General features: G+C 46.4%; 1 protein-coding gene across 4 annotated transcripts in view; it reads left to right on the top strand.

The window, feature by feature from the left end:
* The window catches only part of ZNF341 (zinc finger protein 341), a 40,047-nt gene that overhangs the window by 12,336 nt on the left and 9,251 nt on the right, over positions 1-18,460 (top strand). For 3 of the 4 annotated variants that reach the window (XM_027558776.1, XM_027558779.1, XM_027558777.1), the window contains 6 exons: positions 2,064-2,315; positions 6,174-6,369; positions 7,743-7,833; positions 10,122-10,315; positions 11,289-11,479; positions 16,294-16,502. In XM_027558776.1, the coding sequence (XP_027414577.1) occupies positions 2,064-2,315; positions 6,174-6,369; positions 7,743-7,833; positions 10,122-10,315; positions 11,289-11,479; positions 16,294-16,502 (1,133 nt within the window). Of the gene's footprint in view, positions 1-900; positions 987-2,063; positions 2,316-6,173; positions 6,370-7,742; positions 7,834-10,121; positions 10,316-11,288; positions 11,480-16,293; positions 16,503-18,460 lie in introns of all 4 variants that reach the window. The other variant, XM_027558778.1, reaches the window with a different exon arrangement.

The following is an 18,460-nucleotide window of genomic DNA, read 5'->3' as shown; positions in this document are numbered from 1 at the left end:
TTAGGAGATGCATCTGAGTAGTTTTAAGGAATCAAGTGTCATGATGTTTGTAGCTAACTTTCAGGGGGCTTAACAGAACGCAGGAATATATGTGTGTATATGTACACACACATGTGTACTGCAGATGCGGCAAGATGGTAACAACTGGTGACTTAAATGAGGTAGAAAGAGCATTCATTGTATTCTGTTTGCAGCCTTTCTGTAGGTTTGAAATTCTACAGAATAAAAATTGGAAAGTCAAACAAGCACTCTTACTCCCTCCACTGAGAGAAAACACTACCAAAATTTTGGTGTCTGGATTTCCTGACCTTCGAATGCAAATAGAGATAGAAATAGCTTTTTATATAAATATGTTTAAAATATACCCATCTATATAAATGGATTTATATGCACTGTTCTGGAACTTGCTTTTCTTACTTTGTTTGTGCACTCAGTTGTATCTGACTCTTTGTGATCCCATGGACTGTAGCCCACCAAGCGCCTCTGTCCATGGAATTTTTCCAGGCAAGAATACTGGAGCCGGTCGCCACTTTCTACTCCAGGAGGTCTTCCTGGCCCAGTGATTGAACCTGAGTCTCTTCTATCTCTTGCGTTAGCAGGCGGATTCTTTACCACTGCACCACCTGGGAAGCCCTTTCTTACTTTGCTTTTTGTTTAACATCATTTTCTATCTATGCCTACAACCCTGCATCAGTATTTACTGAGGTGTTCCTCGGAACAGTGGCTCCCTGGGATTTTCCAGTAGAAAAAGGATCATTGGTCCAAGCAGCCTGAGGTGGAAGCATTGCACTTCTTCCCTTGCTGTGTCCCTGGGTTTTTCCTTCAGTAAATACTTCAGAAATACTTTTGATTTTGTCAACCCTGATTTTTCCTCCGACATATTTGACCATGGAACCCAAGGAACAGCAATTAAGAGAAGCACCCTTTATTGAATACTGATCAGCACCATCACTGTAACAGCCACAAAGGATTCTGTTCCATTCCAGGTGGGTGGACCATCCTGTCTTTAGCCAAACTTCCAGTGGGAGGACATGTAGTCGTTGCCAGTTTTTGCTATTATAAAAATGACAAGTAACATCTGTGTATGGTTATCTTTGCCTACCTGGTTGATTTTTTTTGTAGAATCAATTGCTAGAAGTCAGTGGCTGTGTTTCAAGGATCCACAGCCACCCACACATTTCGTGACTCTCTAGAAAGACTCCCAGGACTCAGGATGCTTGTGCTCTTGGCTGGTTTAATGTAGAAGGATACATAGCAGGACCAGCAAGGAAGAAAGACCCAGCAACTGGAGTCTGCAGGAAATCAGCATTCTTCCAAGTCTCCAGCTTTCTTTGCCTCAGGAAAGTGGGGAGAGGCTGCTCGGGGGCATACGGCATCCTCCAGCTGTCAAGAGTGCCCAGAGTTTCTGCCAGGAAAGAACACCTCTGACTCTAAGGCCAGGGCTTCTGTTGAGGATGTCATGTAGGCTTCCAGCCACAGAGCACAATTCCAGATACCCAGGTGGGAAGGAGCTGTTCACCATAAATCACATTGTTGTGCAAACTGTCTAGGTAGTTGGACACTAGGGCCAGTGCCCCAGGTGGGCAGAACAGCCTTAGCAACATAGGGAACCTGCAGGACTTCCCTACAGTCCAGTGAGTAAGACTCCGAACTTCCAAGACAGGGAGCGTGGGTTTAATCCCTGGTCCACATGACGCACAGTGCAGCAAAACAAACAAACAAACAAAAAACCGGGGAACCTTCTACAAGGCAGGTTCTCAGATGCCAGTTCAGAGCCAGACCTACAAGCAAGCCCTTCTAAAGACAGCAACATTAGGCCCGCTCTATGAACTCATTTCTGTACTAGCTGGGCCATTTTTGCTGACTTTCATAGAGAAAAAAGACAGCAATACCAGACTGATGGCTCCTTGGAATTCTCCCATGATTTGGTTTCCATGCCTGCTCTCTGCCTTTTCCTCTCTTCTTCCCACATGGCTGGCTAAGGCAAGTGTCCTTCCCTGCTGATAAATCAGATAGCTGGTATCAGGAGGCTGTGACAATTTAATTTTCTCTTGTGATTTCAGAGTAACCTGAATATGCATCCTGCACCAAACTACCTGGCCCAGCCTCCACCTCCTCCTCCGCCCCCTCCACCGCTGCCTCCGCCCCCACCCCCTCAACCCCCACCACCCCCACCCCAGAGCCTGGGCCCCGCTGGGCGTCCCAACCCTGGCGGGAATGGCGTCGTGGAGGTGTACAACGCCACAGCACCCCTCACCGGGAGTGGAACGGTAGAGATCCAAGCACTGGGAATGCAGCCCTACCCACCCCTGGAGGTGAGCAGACGCTGGGGCTCAGGGTGAAGAGGGGAAAGCTGGTCATAGTCGTCACGGATAACCTGAGCCTTTTCTGATGCCAGAGATACTGTGGGGACAAAACCAGCTCAAGCTATCATACGTGTAAAAGTAAAAAGCACCCCATGAGAAGGTGGAATGAAGCAGGGGTTGTAGCAGAAATACAAGCTGCCCTCGGGGAGCTCAGGACAGTCAAGAAAATACCTGCCTTTGGGGAAAGGATTCCAAAATTATATATGTGAGTGTCTCATATGTTTTAGCAAGCTAGGTGTATCAGTTAGCTATGGCTGTGTAAGAAATACAGTATATGGGGAAAGGTGTTTATTGTTCTCACGTCTATGGTGGTCAGCTTGGCAACTGCTGATCTTGGCCGGGTGCTCCCACACGTCTGGAGGTTGGCTGACTGGCTGCTGCTCTAGAGTGGCCTGCTGCTGCTGCTAAGTCACTTCAGTCGTGTCTGACTCTGCGCAACCCCATAGACGGCAGCCCACCAGGCTCCCACATCCCTGGGATTCTCCAGGCAAGAACACTGGAGTGGGTTGCCATTTCCTTCTCCAATGCATGAAAGTGAAAAGTGAAAGTGAAGTCGCTCAGTCGTGTCCAACTCTCAGCGACCTCATGGACTACAGCCTACCAGGTTCCTCCATCCATGGGATTTTCCAGGCAAGAGTACTGGAGTGAAGTGCCATTGCCTTCTCCACTAGAGTGGCCTAGGGTGGAATAATCAGGTGGGGTGACCCAGCTCTCCTCCATGCATCTTTCCTTCTCAAGCAGGTTCCCCAGGCATAGTCTCACCACAGTGGTGGACATGCAGTAATGCAAGCAGAAATGCTCAAGACTTCTTGAGGCTTAGGCTTGTAAGTGACACAGTGTCACTTCTGCTGGTGAAAGCAGGTCACAAGGTCAGCTTAGGTTGAAGGAGTACGGAAATAGATGCCACCTCTCAATGGGAAAAACTGCAGGTCACACTGGAAAGGGCCTGGGTACCAGAAGAAGTAAAGAGTCGAGGCCATTCAGTCAGTGTACAGGATACCTTGCTTCATTGCACTTTGCAGATGTTGTGTTTTTCGTCGAGCAAGTCTACCAGTTCCCTTTGTGTCTCTGTGTCAAAATTTTGGTAATCTTTACAACATTTCAACCTTTTTCATTGTTATTGTATTTGTCATGATGATCTGTGATTTTTGATGTTATTACTATTACTTGCTGAAGGCTCAGATGTGGTGGGCATTTTTTTGGCAATAAAGTCAAAAATTTTTCTTTAATTAAGATACATACATTTTTTTAGGATGTAATGCTATTGCATACTTAACAGATTACAAGATAGAGTAAACATAACCTTTTTTTGTAAACAACTTTTTTTCATAAACATAACTTTTTTATGCACTGGAAAATAAAAAAAAAAACCTTGTGTGACTTGCTTTATTGTGATATTCACTTTATTGCAGTGGTCTATAACTGAACCCACAATATCTTCAAGGTGTGCCTGTGTCATATATACTATATTAATTCCCAGCTGAAGAGTTTCGAACTATAAGCAGTGTACTCTCAAGGCACTGAGACTTCAGAACCATGCCACGCTCAAGTGCTAGGGGGCATGGTTATGACAGAAGGAGCCTGCCTGCACCTGAGGTCACATTATCTCAGACTCACTCTAGAATCCAGTCGTACAGACATTCTGTTAGGTAGTCTCTCTGAAAAGAGAACTAGACTGGAGGAAAATTCCACCACCAGCCCTGTAATGTTATACCCTGCAGGAGGATTTTCCCTACCCTGGGAGAATAAAGCAAGGACTTGGCTGAATTTTTAAAAAATTAATATATGTGAATGTATGGCTGAGTCCCTTTGCTGTTCACCTGAAACCCTCACAACATTGTTTGTTGATCAGCTATACCCAAATACAAAATAAAAAGTTAAGAATCTAATTGAGTCACCAATTGATCAGTAAAAATGACTTGTAAATTTTGTATTTAAATATTTAAATAAATATTATTTTAAAATTTAAAAATAATTTAGCTAATGAGATGCTGCAAGGGTGACGGTGGCCTCATAGACAGAGGGGCCAGCATAGGGATAGCTGCTGTTACTGATTTTTCATGTAGACAAAAAGTGCTCTCTGAAAACAGCCTAAATCGTCTTTGATTTTGCATCCTTGGCACCTAGCAGAGACCTGGCCTGTGGGACACCCACAGTTGGTATCTGAAACACAGTGCTTTGACCTCAGTTTCAGAGAAGAGACTCTAGAATGGGAACTCCACTTGTAGAGCTGTGAGGATAATGAGAACTAACCCAGTGGCAGTCATATCATTGCTCAGGAATGACCTGGATGGTGGATGAATTCATTCACTGTGACAAATATTGAGTGCTGTATTGGTCAGGAAAATTGAAACCACTCTAGGTATTTCTTTTTTTTTTTTTTTTTTTCACTCTAGGTATTTCTAACAGAGGGATTTCATACAGGAAGTTAAATCTGTAGGGCTGATGGAAGGGCTGGAGGAGTAAAAGGCAGGGTTGGCAAGAACCACTCGTTTTCAGGGTCACTGTTGTGGCTTGGCCCTTGTAACCAGGACACTGTACTTGGTGAGAAAACTGTAGGATTCTGTTGCTGAGGTTTCAGCTGCCCTGCCGTCCTCGGGGCTGGTAATCAGGAGGGGAATGTAGGGTTCAGCTTGCCACTCCAAAACTCATGACTGCTAACCTGCCTGTCTCCCAGCATGGCTGCCAAGGAGAACAGTTTCTACCTCCCTTCCGCCTTCAAATCTCATGCAGATGCTTCTCATGGGCAGAACTTAATTTGTGTTCAGAACTGTGCTGGCAGGAGTACTTGAGAATGTGGTTTCAAGCTTGCCACCTCTGCATTTCAGGGGAGAGCACAGGTGGGTGTAGGAAGTGCCAGGGGCCAACAGGCAAGACCTGGCAGAAGCACCTAGTGGTGCTGTATTAGATGCCTGAGACCTCCAAAATTGAATTCATTCATTCAGCAAGTGTTTATTGAGTGCCTGGGAATAGAGGAAGAAACAAAAGCAGAGCAGAAGTCCCTGCCTGCATGAAACTAGGCAGATAATAGGGTAAGTAAGTAAAATGCATATTTTATTAGATAATGATGCATCTAAGGAGGAAAATGAAACAGAGGAGAGGAAGGGAATTTTGGGTAGAGCAGCCCAGGAAGACCAATGAATGATAAGTAGATGAAGGAATAAGTGAATTCTTTACAATACCCAGTGTCATGATGTGAGCTTAGTGGTCACTGAATTTGGGTGGCTCAGAATTCCTTTGGTAATTTCTCATGGCTTCAGTGTCGATTCCTAGTCAAGGGATGCCTGCTGGTGTGGCATCAGGCAGAGTTGGTTAAGAAGTGGAGTTGCTGGTGAGGGCATAGACCCTTCTGACTTCCTAGTTCTCCTGTGCAAGAAGTCTACTACTAACAACAATAATAATGGCTGTCACAACAGCTGATGTTGATTGGGTACTTACTACTTGCCAGGCCCTCTTCTAAGCTCTATCCTCATACGGGGTTGCTATAATTAGCAACCCATTTTACAGATGCAGAAACTGAAACAAGTTAAAAGACTTGCCCAAGGTCACTTAAATGATAAGTGGCAGAATCAGGATTTGAACCCAAGCAGCTGGCTCCAAAGCTGCATCTGGCCTGCTGGCTTCATGCAGTTCTATTCAAAGGGGTCTTGGGAGTGACTGGGGGGACTGAGTGAGGTGGAGGAGTTAGGGTGGTGATGTAGCTGTGGTGGCTGAGATCAGCCAGGGCCACAGTGAAGGTCCCACTACCTGGGGCAGCTCTTCCCCTCCCTTCCCAGGGCACTCTCCCTGACTCTGCTGTCCTTGTAGGTGCCAAACCAGTGTGTGGAGGCTCCAGTATACCCCACACCCCAGGTGTACAGTCCTGGCAAACAAGGATTCAAACCAAAAGGACCAAACCCTGCTGCCCCTATGACCAGCGCCACCGGGGGCACAGTGGCCAGCTTTGACTCCCCACCATCACTGAAGACCCGACGGACCAAAGGTCCCAGTGGACTCCCAGAAGGTGGGCACACAGCCCGTCGTGGCATCTCTCCTCAGCATGGATGTACCTGTCCACAGGCTGCTTAGTTCCAGTCTTCCGTTTTGTGAGAGTTAGGATTAAGTTTGGTTGCATGTAGTGGAAAATCCAGAATAGGAATGACTCCAAAATGGTAGAATTTTGTTGTTCTGTGCAAAACAAGTCCAGAGACAGGCAATCTGGAGTTTGTATGCCTATGTAATCACCAGGCACCCACATTTCTTCTATTTTTCTGCTCCATCATTCCTAAAACATGACTTTTGTTCTTAGGTGCCTCATTGTGTAAGATGGCTGCTGAAGCTCCAGTCATCAAATTTCATATTCCAAGCATCTGGAAGAAAGATAAAAGAAGCATCTCCCAGCTCCCAGAAGTTCTAAGCATGATGCTTTTGCTTACATTTCATTACATTTCACATGACCATATCTATCTCCAAAGGAAGCTGGGAAATGTCTCTTTTAGCCAGGAACATTGATGCTCCCATTACGTAGGGGATTTGTGAAGAAAGAAAAAGGGAAGAGTGGGTATTAGGCAGGCAAGCAGCGATGTCTGCCACCCTGTTAGAGATGCTAAGTATATGGTTGGGGACAATGTCAGAAAGTAGTGGTAGTAGGGAAAGGCAGAAGAATTGAGAGTTTTCAGGGGCTTCCAGCCCCTTCCTTCCTTTCGCAAATGTGTTGAGCATCTGTGTGCCAGGCTTGGTGTCAGAACTGGAAATCTAGCATCTTGGGTCATGATTTCCTTACCCTTAATTACTCACAGTTTAATGGGAGAGACAGGGAATAAATAAATATTTATGGGTCACTCTAGAAAGGAGATTAACAGAGTACTGTGATTGAGAATACTGGATAGAGACTGGAAAATGCTGCTGCCTATCTGTCTGGGGATGAGAAGGAAATGGTCTCGTGACTGTCTGAGGGACAAGCATTTTAGGCAAGGAGGACAGCAGGTGCAAAGGCCCTGAGGTGGGACCATGTTTGAGGTCTTTCGAGGTTAGCCAGGAGACCACTGCAACTAGATCATAAGAATAATAGGGATGGTAGGAAGTAGAGGATGCAGAGCCCCATAGGCCACGGCAGAGAGGGTGGATTTTATCCTCCGGCAGAAGGGAGTCTTTGAGGGATTTGCCCTGCTTTCCCAGCCAGAGCATGTCCTGGAATTTCTTTTCCCAGGCCCTGCGAGAGACTGACCTGTGCTTCTTCCCCAGCAGGCCCATGGATGTAGACCTCCTAGGATCTGGGCTGTCTGGCCCTGGGTCTAGGGCTGGAAGTTGCCATTGGTGCCTACAGTTGTGTCGCCAGCCTCACCGTCCCCTTCTTTGTCTTTTTCTGTGTGTGTGTCTTTTTTAATTTTTCATCAGCTGCAGGGAAGCCAAAGGCTCAGAAACTCAAGTGCTCATATTGTGACAAGTCATTCACCAAAAACTTTGACCTGCAGCAGCACATCCGAAGGTAACTGGGCGTGGTGGGGCAGGTGGCCCCTGGGCAGCCCTGGTGGGGAGGTGGGATGGGGAGTCCACAGTGGAAGCAGTGCTCCTTTCCCCTCCCCCTTCGCCTGGTGGTGACCAAGGCCCCAACTGGTCTGTCATGGTTCCTCTGTCCAGCTCAGGATGATTTTGCCCTTTGCTTCCTCAGTGGGAAGGATCTGTGGAGCCTGCCTGCCCTGATGAGGAAGGTCCAAGGTGGGAATGGAGGAGGCGGAGTTGACTTGAATGGCTAGGGGGAGGGCTTTATTGGTGGGAGGCGTGCCTCAGCGCTCACTTCTGTAGAAAGGCCTGACCTCGGGGTTAGTGATGCTCTATGAACGTGCCTCTGCAAGTTCTCTGCTCGCTCAGTACTAACCATGACACCCCTTGTCCCAAGAACATGCAAGGAGCCCCTCTGGGCCTCAGGTTTTCCATTGTGAAGTGGAGGGGTGGTCTCGTTCGATGTTTCTCATAGAGTGGAACACTGGGACATAAGATGATTTTAGGTGGTTTGTAAATATGGCTATTGAAGATTTCTGAAAGATAGAGTGAGAAAATTTTTTTCAATTTCTTTCAGTCAGAGGAGAAAGCCTCAATTAGGTGTGGTCTGTCTTTAACACCTCGCACAGTTTTGCTCATCTTTTATTACAGAGAGAGAGGGGGGAAGGGAGGGAGAGATAGTGCCCAAGATTCCAGCCATGGCAGGCAATAGCTTCTCTGTAGACCAGGGTCTTCCAGCCTATTGAGATTCTCTGTGGGGGCTGCCCTGTGCCTAGAAGAATGTTCAGCAGTATCCCTGACCTCTAACCACTAGATGCCAATAGCCCCTCCTCACTCCTCAGCTGTGACATCCCAAAATGTCTCCAAACATTTCCAGATGTCCCAGGAGGGAAAATCGATCTCTGTTGAAAACCACTGGTCTACAACCAGTGCTTGTCAGTAGAACTTTCTGCAAAGATGGGGAGACCCCAATAGGCGCTGTCCACAGGGCAGTGGACATATGGCTGTTGAGTACTCGAAATGTGACTGGTATGACTGAGAAACTGCATTTTGGTAACTTGATTTATTTTTGGCCGTGCTGGGTTTTGTTGCTGCGCAGGTGCACTGGCTTCTCCTTGCAGTGGTTTCTCTTGTTGCAGAGCACAGGCTCTCTAGGGTACCCGGGGTTCGGTAGTTGCAGCTCCCGAGCTCTAGAGCGCAGGCTCAATAGCTGTGGCACCCAGGCTTGGTTGTTCCGCAGCATGTGGGATCCTCCTAGATCGGGGATCAAACCCGTGTCTCTTGCACTGGCGGGCAGTTCTTTACTACTGAGCCACCAGGAAAGCCTGAGAAACTGAGTTTTTAACTTGATTTTATTTTAATGAATTTAAATTTAAATAGTCCCACGTGGTTTATGTCTGCCATAAGGATGATGCATCTATAGATCTTAATAAGATTGTTTTATGAATAATTGTGTTTTTTGTTACTTGTGTTTACGACAAGCAGTTTTGCATATATAATAACAACAGGAAGCTTCATTTTTAATTATTTTCAGTTCTTAAAAAGTGCATTGATTTGAAGGAAAGTTTTAAATAGTTATACAAGTGCTGTGCTGTGACGGCTAGGACATTTTCTCCTTCAAGTAACAGAAAATTCTCCACTTAAACAATTGTTGTTGTTCAGTCTCTCAGTTGTGTCGAACTCTTTGTAACCCCATGGACTGCAGAACGCCAGGCTTTCCTGTCCTTCACCATCTCCCAGAGTTTGCTCAAACTCATGTTCACTGAGTTAATGATGCCATCCAACCATCTCATCTTCTATCGTCCCCTTCTCCTTCTGCTGTCAGTCTTTCCCAGCATCAGGGTCTTTTCGCATCAGGTGGCCAAAGTATTGGAGATTCAGCTTCAGCATCAGTCCTTCCAATGAATATTCAGAGTTGATTTCCTTTAGGATTGACTGGTTTGGTCTCCTTGCTGTCCAAGGAACTCTCAAGAGTCTTTTCTAGCACCACAGTTCGAAAGCATCAATTCTTTGAAACTGTTTTATCTCACAGCTTGAGATGGCCACAGAGAAGGTCTGCTCCAGGGCTGGTTGATTCAGCCACTCAGTCTTGTCACCAGAAGCCCGGGGTGTGTCTGTGCTTGCCTGCCTCAGTAAGAGGGCTTGTCCTCACGGTCTCAGGATGGTGGCCCACAGCCTCCAGATGCTCTGCCTGGGCCTTCCTGGTGGTTCTGAGCTCCTGAACTGAGGTCACAGTCCCTACACGCGGGTGCTGACAAGCCTTGTTTTCCGCAGCCACACTGGTGAGAAGCCCTTCCAGTGCATTGCATGTGGCCGTGCCTTTGCCCAGAAGTCTAACGTCAAGAAACACATGCAAACCCACAAGGTGTGGCCCCCAGGACGCAGCGGTGGCACCGTCTCTCGCAACTCTGTGACGGTGCAGGTCATGGCTCTGAACCCCAGCAGACAGGAGGACGAGGATAACACAGGTGGGTAGAGGTGACCACTGTACTGGGCAGCGTCTGGCTGGAGCCTCCCTGTGCAGCCCTGGGGATGAGCAGAGCTGGCCACAGGCAGCTCATGGAGGGGGTGTTCTGTGCAAGCAACATATGCCCACTTTTCTCTGGCCTGCCAGTGGGAACTGGCCCTACTGTGTTGAGCTATTCTGTGCGTGCCTTCTGAACTCTTGTGAGCTCTGGAGAAGAACCCATTTCTTTCAAAACTCTTGTAGTGCCTAGCACCTAGTGTTCAACCATTGAGCAAACATTTATGGAGGCTTACTGTGTGCCAGAGTTCTTCCCAGGTGGCTCAATGGTAAAGAATCTGCCTGCCAAGCAGGGGACTCAGGTTCGATCCCTGAGTTGGGAAGATCCCCTGGAGAAGGAAATGGCAACCCACTCCAGTATTCTTGCCTGAGAAATCCCATGAACAGAGGAGCCTGGTGGGCTACAGTCTGTGGGATCACAAAGAGTTGGATACGTCTTAGCGACTAAACCAGCACGACCACCGTGTGCCAGGCCCCTGGGCCTACAAACCTGAGGTCAGAGGCCCCTGTCCTCGGGGAGAGTGAGGGAGGAACAGCTAAACACATGATTGTACAAGGAGCTGGGAGGCATCGTGAGTTCAGCTGGGGTTGGCAGTCAGGGTCGTTAACAACCGCAGAGCGGTCTAGCGTGTCTGAAGGGAAGGCCTGCAAGGGGAGACTCGATGCAGGGGCTCTTCATCCATCAGAATGTCAGTGTTCAGTAGTTTGGCCCCTGGAATGGCTGTGTCCCTGTGCCCCAGCTGAGCGTGAGTGCAGAGCCTCGGTACCACGTCCCACACTGAGCCCATGGTTGGTGGCGGGTGAATACAGCACAGCACGGGGAGGTGTCCTGGGCATCTTTCCCGGGTGGCGTGGCCCTCTGCCCTGACCCTTCCTCTGTCTTTCTCAGTGACTTTCCTCCCTGGCTTTCTCCACAGGGTTGGGCCAGACCCTGTCTAGTGCCCCGCAGCCCCAGGCCTTGCCCACAGCCGGCGAAGGGGAGGGGGACAAGCTGGAGGCCAAGCAGGTGGTCCTCATCGATAGCTCCTACCTGTGCCAGTTCTGCCCCAGCAAGTTCAGTACCTACTTCCAGCTCAAGTCCCACATGACCCAGCACAAGAATGAGCAGGTAGGTGAGGGGGCGGGAGCCGGGGTGGGGCACAACCACCCAAGTCATGAGCCTTGGCTGATGCTGGGGTCTTGAACACGGCCTAGAAGGGGACAGGAGTGGGCCTCGGTTGCTCTGAGCGTCCATGTGACCATGATGGGCTAAGCTTCCCCCTCTGTCCTCCCTGGGTGGTGCCAGCTTTTTGGGCCATTACGGTGCTTGCCTGAGGGAGGAAGTCCACCTCTCAAGGGTCATATAATGAAGGAATCAGACACAGGAAGAATTCTTGCCACTTTGAGAAGATCTAGTATGTAAAAACCCGCCTATGGGGATTTGAGACTACAGCCTATTTTTTATTTTTTTCCATTGAGGTGTGATTTACATACCATAAAATTCACCTGTTTTAAAGTGTATGCTTCAGTAGTTTTTAATCTATTCATAATGTTATACAGCCATCACCCCTGTATTTCTAGAACATTTTTTTTTCCAAAACATTTTTATCACCCCAGAAACTTTATACCCATTAGTGTTCACTCGCCCCTACTCCCAGACTCAGGCAACCACTAACCTGTTTTCTGTCTCTATCGATTTGCCTATTCTGGACATTTAATATTGGAATCATCTAGTATGTGGCCTTTTGAGATAATATTTGCATTCATGTTATAACATGTATCAGTACTTTATTCCTTTTTATTTTTGAATCTTTTTATCAGTTGATAGACATTTAGGTTCTTTCTACTTTTTAGCTATTATGAATAATACTTTAGTGATCATTGTGTACAAGTTTCTGTATGAACATGTGTTTTCAGTTCTCTTGGGTATAAACCTAGGAGTGGAATTACTAGGTTATATGGTAACTCTATTCCAGTGTTTATTTTTTAAAAGTAATTTTTGTTAGTTATTTTTTCTCCCTATTAAAGTATCATATACCCAATATAGAAATCGGAAATTCAGAAAAGTCCGAAAAATATATAGATTCACATTTACTATTTATTATATGCTAAGTACCCTGCTAGAGGGCTTCCCTGGTGGCTCAATAGTACAGAACCTGCCTGCAATGCAGGAGATGCTGGTTGGATTCCTGGGTCAGGAAGATCCCTGGAAAAGGAAATAGCAATCCTCTGTAGTCTTCTTGCCTGGGAAATCCCATGGACAGAGGGGCCTGGTGGGCTACAGTCTATGGGGTGGCAGAGTCAGACGCAACTTAGGACCGAGTAACAACCCTACTAAGGTTCCTTGCATTCAGTACTTTACTTACTTCTTACAGCAACCTTAGAGATAGGCATTTTCAGTGTATCCAGATGAAGAAACTAAGGCTGAGAGAGATGAGCGATCCATCCAGAGTCACGATGCCAGTTAAGTAACTGAGGCAGGATTCAAAGCCAGTTCATTTGACTCCAAACCCCTTGTCATAACCAGATTACAATATGTCGTCCCAGGAATCCAGCACTCAATGCAGTACGTTTTGTAGATTTCCTTTCCTTCCTTCTCTTTTTTGACTGTGCCACATGGCTTGTGTGTTGTTAGTTCTCTGACCAGGGATCAAACTCGTGCCCCTTGCAGTGGAAGCATAGAGTCCCATCACTGAACCACCAGAGAAGTCCCAATGGCTGGATTCTTTAAATCCCCTATTATTGAACAGTTAGGTTATTTCCTGAGTTTTGCTATTATAAACAAAACCATGATGAATATTGTTGTAATCAAATCTTTGTCCACATTTCTGATTTTTTCCTTATTATAGATTCTTAGCAGAGAGATTGATGGAGTTAAGTTAGACTATCCTTGGGGGGAAAAATCACCAAAAACTTTTACTCACACTCGCTTAAACAATTAGGAAGTTTGTTATCTCACTAAAACCCAAGATAGGGCAACTCAGGCCTGAGACAGTCAGTTGACTCAACCCCGCATCAAGGGCCCTATGTCTTTCTAACTCTTGTCTCGACAGGGCATGGCCCTGTCCTCTGCTCGTGGTTCACCTGTGGTCCTGTGATGGTGGTCACTTTTTCTAGGCAAAAGACCAGACACAGTATTATCCATGAGCATAAAGGGGTTATATTAATAATACCTTCTGTGTCTTCTTTAGGAGCAAGGAAACCTTGCCCAGAAGCCTTCTGTAGCGCTCTCATTGGTCAGAGCCCATGCACCTGCTCTGTCATTTAGAAATGCATGGTTAGGCTGCAAATAATAGATAACTGGCTTACTGGTTAGGATTTCTTTTCTCTCTCACATCATAAGAGGTCCATAAGTAGGTAGTACTGGGCTTATCTAGTAGGATTCTCCTGGCTTTCTGCTCTGCTGTCTTTAGCATGTGGCTTTCATCCTCAAGGTTGCGGAATGGCTGTCACACCTTCAGTCATCACATCTGTATTCCAATTAGGATAAATGCAAAGAACAGAGGGAACTTCTCCTAGGAAGCTTTTGCCTTTGTGTCCAGGGAATGATGCCCTCCCCAAAGATTACTGCCTACATACCATTGGCAAGAAATGGTCGCATGACTGACATTCGATGTAAGGGAGCCAGGGGATCAGCTGGGCATCTTCCCACTCTGAGCAAATCAGAGTTCACTTTGTTAGGAAGAAGAAGCCTTCTTCCTGCTTTGTCAGGAAGAAGGGTTGGAATTTATAGGCAGCCCTGAGTGTGTCATGCCACTGTGACTGTTTCACAACCCTATGAGGAAGAGTGTGTGAGTGCATATGTGCTAAGTCACCTCAGTCATGTCCAACTCTTTGCGACCCTGTGGACTGTAGCCTGCCAGGCTTCCTGTCCATGGGATTCTCCAGGCAAGAATATTGGAGTGGGTTGCAATGCCCTCCTCCAAGGGGATCTCCCAACCCAGGGATCAAACGCGCATCTCTTACATCTCCTGCTTTGGCAGACGGCTTCTTTACCACTAGTACCACCTGGGAAGCCCCATGAGGAGTGTGTACTACTTATTAATGTATACCTTTTAAAATGTTAAAAGCATATCTTTCATACAAATAACTTAGTGAACTTGAATCAGAATTTTGCTTAATTCATTAATGGCGGAACTGGAAAAATGACAAAGCCGGTCAAAAGATGGTGCGGAACACTAATACCTATATCTCTGTGTAACTGTGTCAGTAAAAAAAAGGAATCCTGAAATAAATTACTAAGTTAGATACAAATCTGGTTTATGTCCTTCAGGGCAATAAAACCTCTGGAGTTTAAAAAAAAAAAAAACCCTCTGGAGTTATCTTTTCTACATGACAAAAATAATTTACATTGGATCAGTTTTCAAGTTAACATTTAACTTTAGAGAGTCTAGGTTCTGATCAGTAATAAACAGTCAAAACAAGTGATATCACCCAGAGAGTGAGGTGACCCTTAGCAGCTTAACTGTCTTCACCTAACTGCTTGCCAGACAGCACTTCTCAAAGTGAGGTCCCCAGCCCAGTAGCTTCAGTGTCACCTGGGTGCTTGGCAGGAATGCACGTGTTCAGGCCACCCAGACCTGCTGCGTCAGATTCCCTGGAAGTGGCCAGTCTGCTACTGTGATGCAGGCTCCAGTTGGAGAGCCACCATTCTCGCATAACATTGAAAGGATGGGATGCCATCTTTTCACATCTTTTCAAGATGTTATCATTCCAAGTTTTGGATAATTTTTCTTAAATATGCCCAGTACATACAGTATAAGAGGGTTCCCTTTTCTCCACACCTTTTCCAGAATTTGTTTGTATATTTTTTTGATGATAGCCATTCTGACCAGTGTGAAGTGGTACTTCATTGTGGTTTTAATTTGTGTTTCTTGGAATCTAGAAAAATGGTGCAGATGAACTTATTTGCAGGGCAGAATATAGACGCAAATGTAGAGAATGGGCTTGTAGACACAGCAGGGGAAGAGGAGGGTAGGACAAATCGAGAAGGTAGCACTGACATGTATATGCTGCCGTGTGTGAAATAGACAGCTAGTGGGAAGCACAGGGAGCTCAGCTCGGTGCTCTGTGGTGACTTAGGGGTATGGGGGTGGGGTGGGAGGGAGGCTTAAGAGGGAGGGAACACATGGATATATACATGATGACTTAAAAAGAAATGCACAGTTTGAGAGTTAAGTTTTATTAGGGGCAAAACGAGGGCAGTCCGGGAGGCAGCACCTCACATAGCTTTGAGAAACTGCTCCAAAGAGGCAGGGAGGGAAAGGTCGGTATATATGAGATTTTGGTGAAGAGAGAGTACATGCAGTCAAGCACATATTTTTTCCCAGAAGGTTTCTGCTAGGCTTGTGAAGCTTTTGCTAGTCACGAGGAATAGTCATCACCATGAAGGATTTTAGTGCTTTTCTAGATATAGGGAGATACAAGAATTAGGCTCATAAAATCAGCTCCTAAAAATACCTGAAGACTGTCCTACTAGTTTTTCCTCGAGCATAAAGTGCCTCATTTCTGCTTTCCACCCTGAACTCCTTTCAGGGGGTGGGTCAGCTGTAGCAGCACATGATTTAATCCTTATTAGAAGTAGATGGCAAGTGCCCGTGGCAAGTGCCAATTTGTGGTTGACATACATATAGCCGATTCACATTGTTGTACAGCAGAAATGAACACAGCATTGTAGCAATTATGCTCCAGTTAAACAATAACTAAATTAAAAAAAAATAATATGTATGGTAGAAGCCAACACAATATTGTAATTATCCTTCAATTAAAAATAAATGAATGAAGAAAAAATAATAATAAATCCAGGGCTCCCGCAGCAGGGGAGCAGGGGAACAGCAGTTGAGTCTTCTATGAGCAGTGTTGGAGGTGGATACCGCAGGGCAGGGGACCACAGTGGAGGTGGCTCTCCAGCCTGCCCTCACCTGCCCTGCCTCTTCCCCCAAGGTGTACAAATGTGTGGTCAAGAGCTGTGCGCAGACCTTCCCGAAGCTGGACACGTTCCTGGAGCACATCAAGAGCCACCAGGAGGAGCTGAGCTACCGCTGCCACCTCTGTGGCAAGGACTTCCCCTCGCTGTACGACCTGGGCGTGCATCAGTACTCGCACAGCCTCCTGTCACAGAACAGCCCCAAGAAGGACAGCGCCGTCTACAAGTACATGATCCCCCTTCCCTCTCCCCGCAGGAAGCCCAGGGGTCCATTCCCTTGGTGGTTCCAACTGCTCAGGTCCAGTGGGACATCTCAAAGGGGAATCTGAGGCTTCAGGGCCCAGCCTGGGGGAGTGGGTTCTGTGCTTTGGCACTGAGGGGGGAGAAAAGGTGGGCCCTCCTTGTATCATTCTTCAACTTGGCAGACATGCAACCTAAAAAAACAAAATCTTAAAAAAGGGAAGCCAATTTTTCCTTGTTCATAGTGGAAAAAAGATTTGTTTTTCCCTAAAGTAAAATATTATGAAAATAGTATTTTGTCTGATAATCTACACAATTTAGATTACATGTAGAACGGTACACTGATTTTTTTTTTTGGCTGCACCTGGTCTTGGTTGCTGAGCACAGGCTTTCTCCAGCTGTGGCAAATGGGGGCTACTCTCTAGTTGCGGTGTTCAGGCTTCTCATTGTGGTGGTTTTTCTTGTTGCAGAGCATGGGCTCTGGGGTGCGGGCTTCAGTAGTCGTGGCTCGTGGGCTTAGTTGTCCCACGGCATGTGGGATCTTCCTGGACCAAGAATTGAACCTGAGTCCCTGCATTCATTGGCAGATGGATTCTTAACCACAAGACCGTCAGGGAAATGCTACATCGATTCTTAAATGAAAAAATGCACAAGTGTGTATTTGAAAGCAAAAATCATAAAAATAAGATTGGTATGTTTTATAATTATAAAATTTAGGTTAAAGTTGGAGCTATATGCTGATTCTTAGAATGGGACAAGGAATGAATTAAATGTGTATTTTATTGGGGGTAATTTTTCTGACAACCCTTTACATGGCTGTAGTCTTCTGTTTCAGTCATAAAGAAGGTCCCTTTAGCAGAAATGATGAAGGGCTCCCTCTGTTTTGCCATATGCTTTTAGTCCTTAGAACTTCCGATCATTCTCTTTGGATCCATTGATCATGTAATTGTCCTTGTCATTCTTGTTGGAGCTACTGAGCCTGTGTTCATCCTTGTGGAGTTTCCCTTCCTCAAGAGCTTTCTGGCTCCTCCTCCAGAATCCCATTTGCTGATGGTATTGTCCAGCATCACTTCCATGACTTGGAGGAACCCCTCACTGTTGCTCTCCATTCATTTTGCTGTGCATTAGCCTTATGTCATTTGGGAGCAGCTGCCTCACAAAATCTAGCACATGGGGATAGGTATTAGTGGGGGAAAAAAAAAATAGGAGTTTTTGTCCAGGGACTTCCAGTTCATTAGTGAATATTTTCATGTTAGAATGGTTTTGCTTCTCTGTTCAGACTTGTATCTGCAGGGAGTTGGCTGATGACCTCTGTTAATGCATGCCCCCCACCCCAACCCTGCCCCACCTCTAGCTCTTGGGGGAGGCTTCTGGGGTTCAGAAATAAGTAAATACAGACTTTGAGTCTAGAATGCATGGACTGCTTAGGGAGACAGGAGTGTATATATTCTTACTATATGCTGTGATAAAATGCTGTCATAGACATATATACCCACGGTGAGAAGTAGGGCAAGGGACAGGATCCCAGGAGCAATGATATCTGAACTGGGTTTTGAAGGATGAGTAGGAGTTTGCAACTGTAAAGATGGGAAATAAAATAGCAAGTGGTTTAGAATAACTGTTCTATAGAATGGAAGTAGGAGGAGATGTTTAGATGGGGCCTGGGAGAGAAAGTGGGGGCCGGGGCCTGAGGATCTTGTAGAAGCCACAGGAGCTTTGAGAAGCTGGCAGGGGAACTGGGCTCAAGAAGTGGGGTAGAGGGCATCCAACCCTGGGGGAGATTGGGAAATGGGACCCCAGGGGCAGGAAAGCCAGGTGAACTCTGACCAGCTAAGGGGTGATTTCTGGATAACGATGCATAATTCCCATTTGTAGAGAGCATTTGCTTTTGCCCTTCCAATCTGTGGAATTTCTAGGAGTCCCTGTAGCTGTGTGGCTCTCTGG

The sequence above is a fragment of the Bos indicus x Bos taurus genome, chromosome 13, assembly GCF_003369695.1.
Source record: "Bos indicus x Bos taurus breed Angus x Brahman F1 hybrid chromosome 13, Bos_hybrid_MaternalHap_v2.0, whole genome shotgun sequence".
NCBI lineage: Eukaryota > Metazoa > Chordata > Mammalia > Artiodactyla > Bovidae > Bos > Bos indicus x Bos taurus.
Note: the sequence above shows the minus strand (reverse complement) of the source record. Positions and strands in the feature narration are given on the sequence as shown.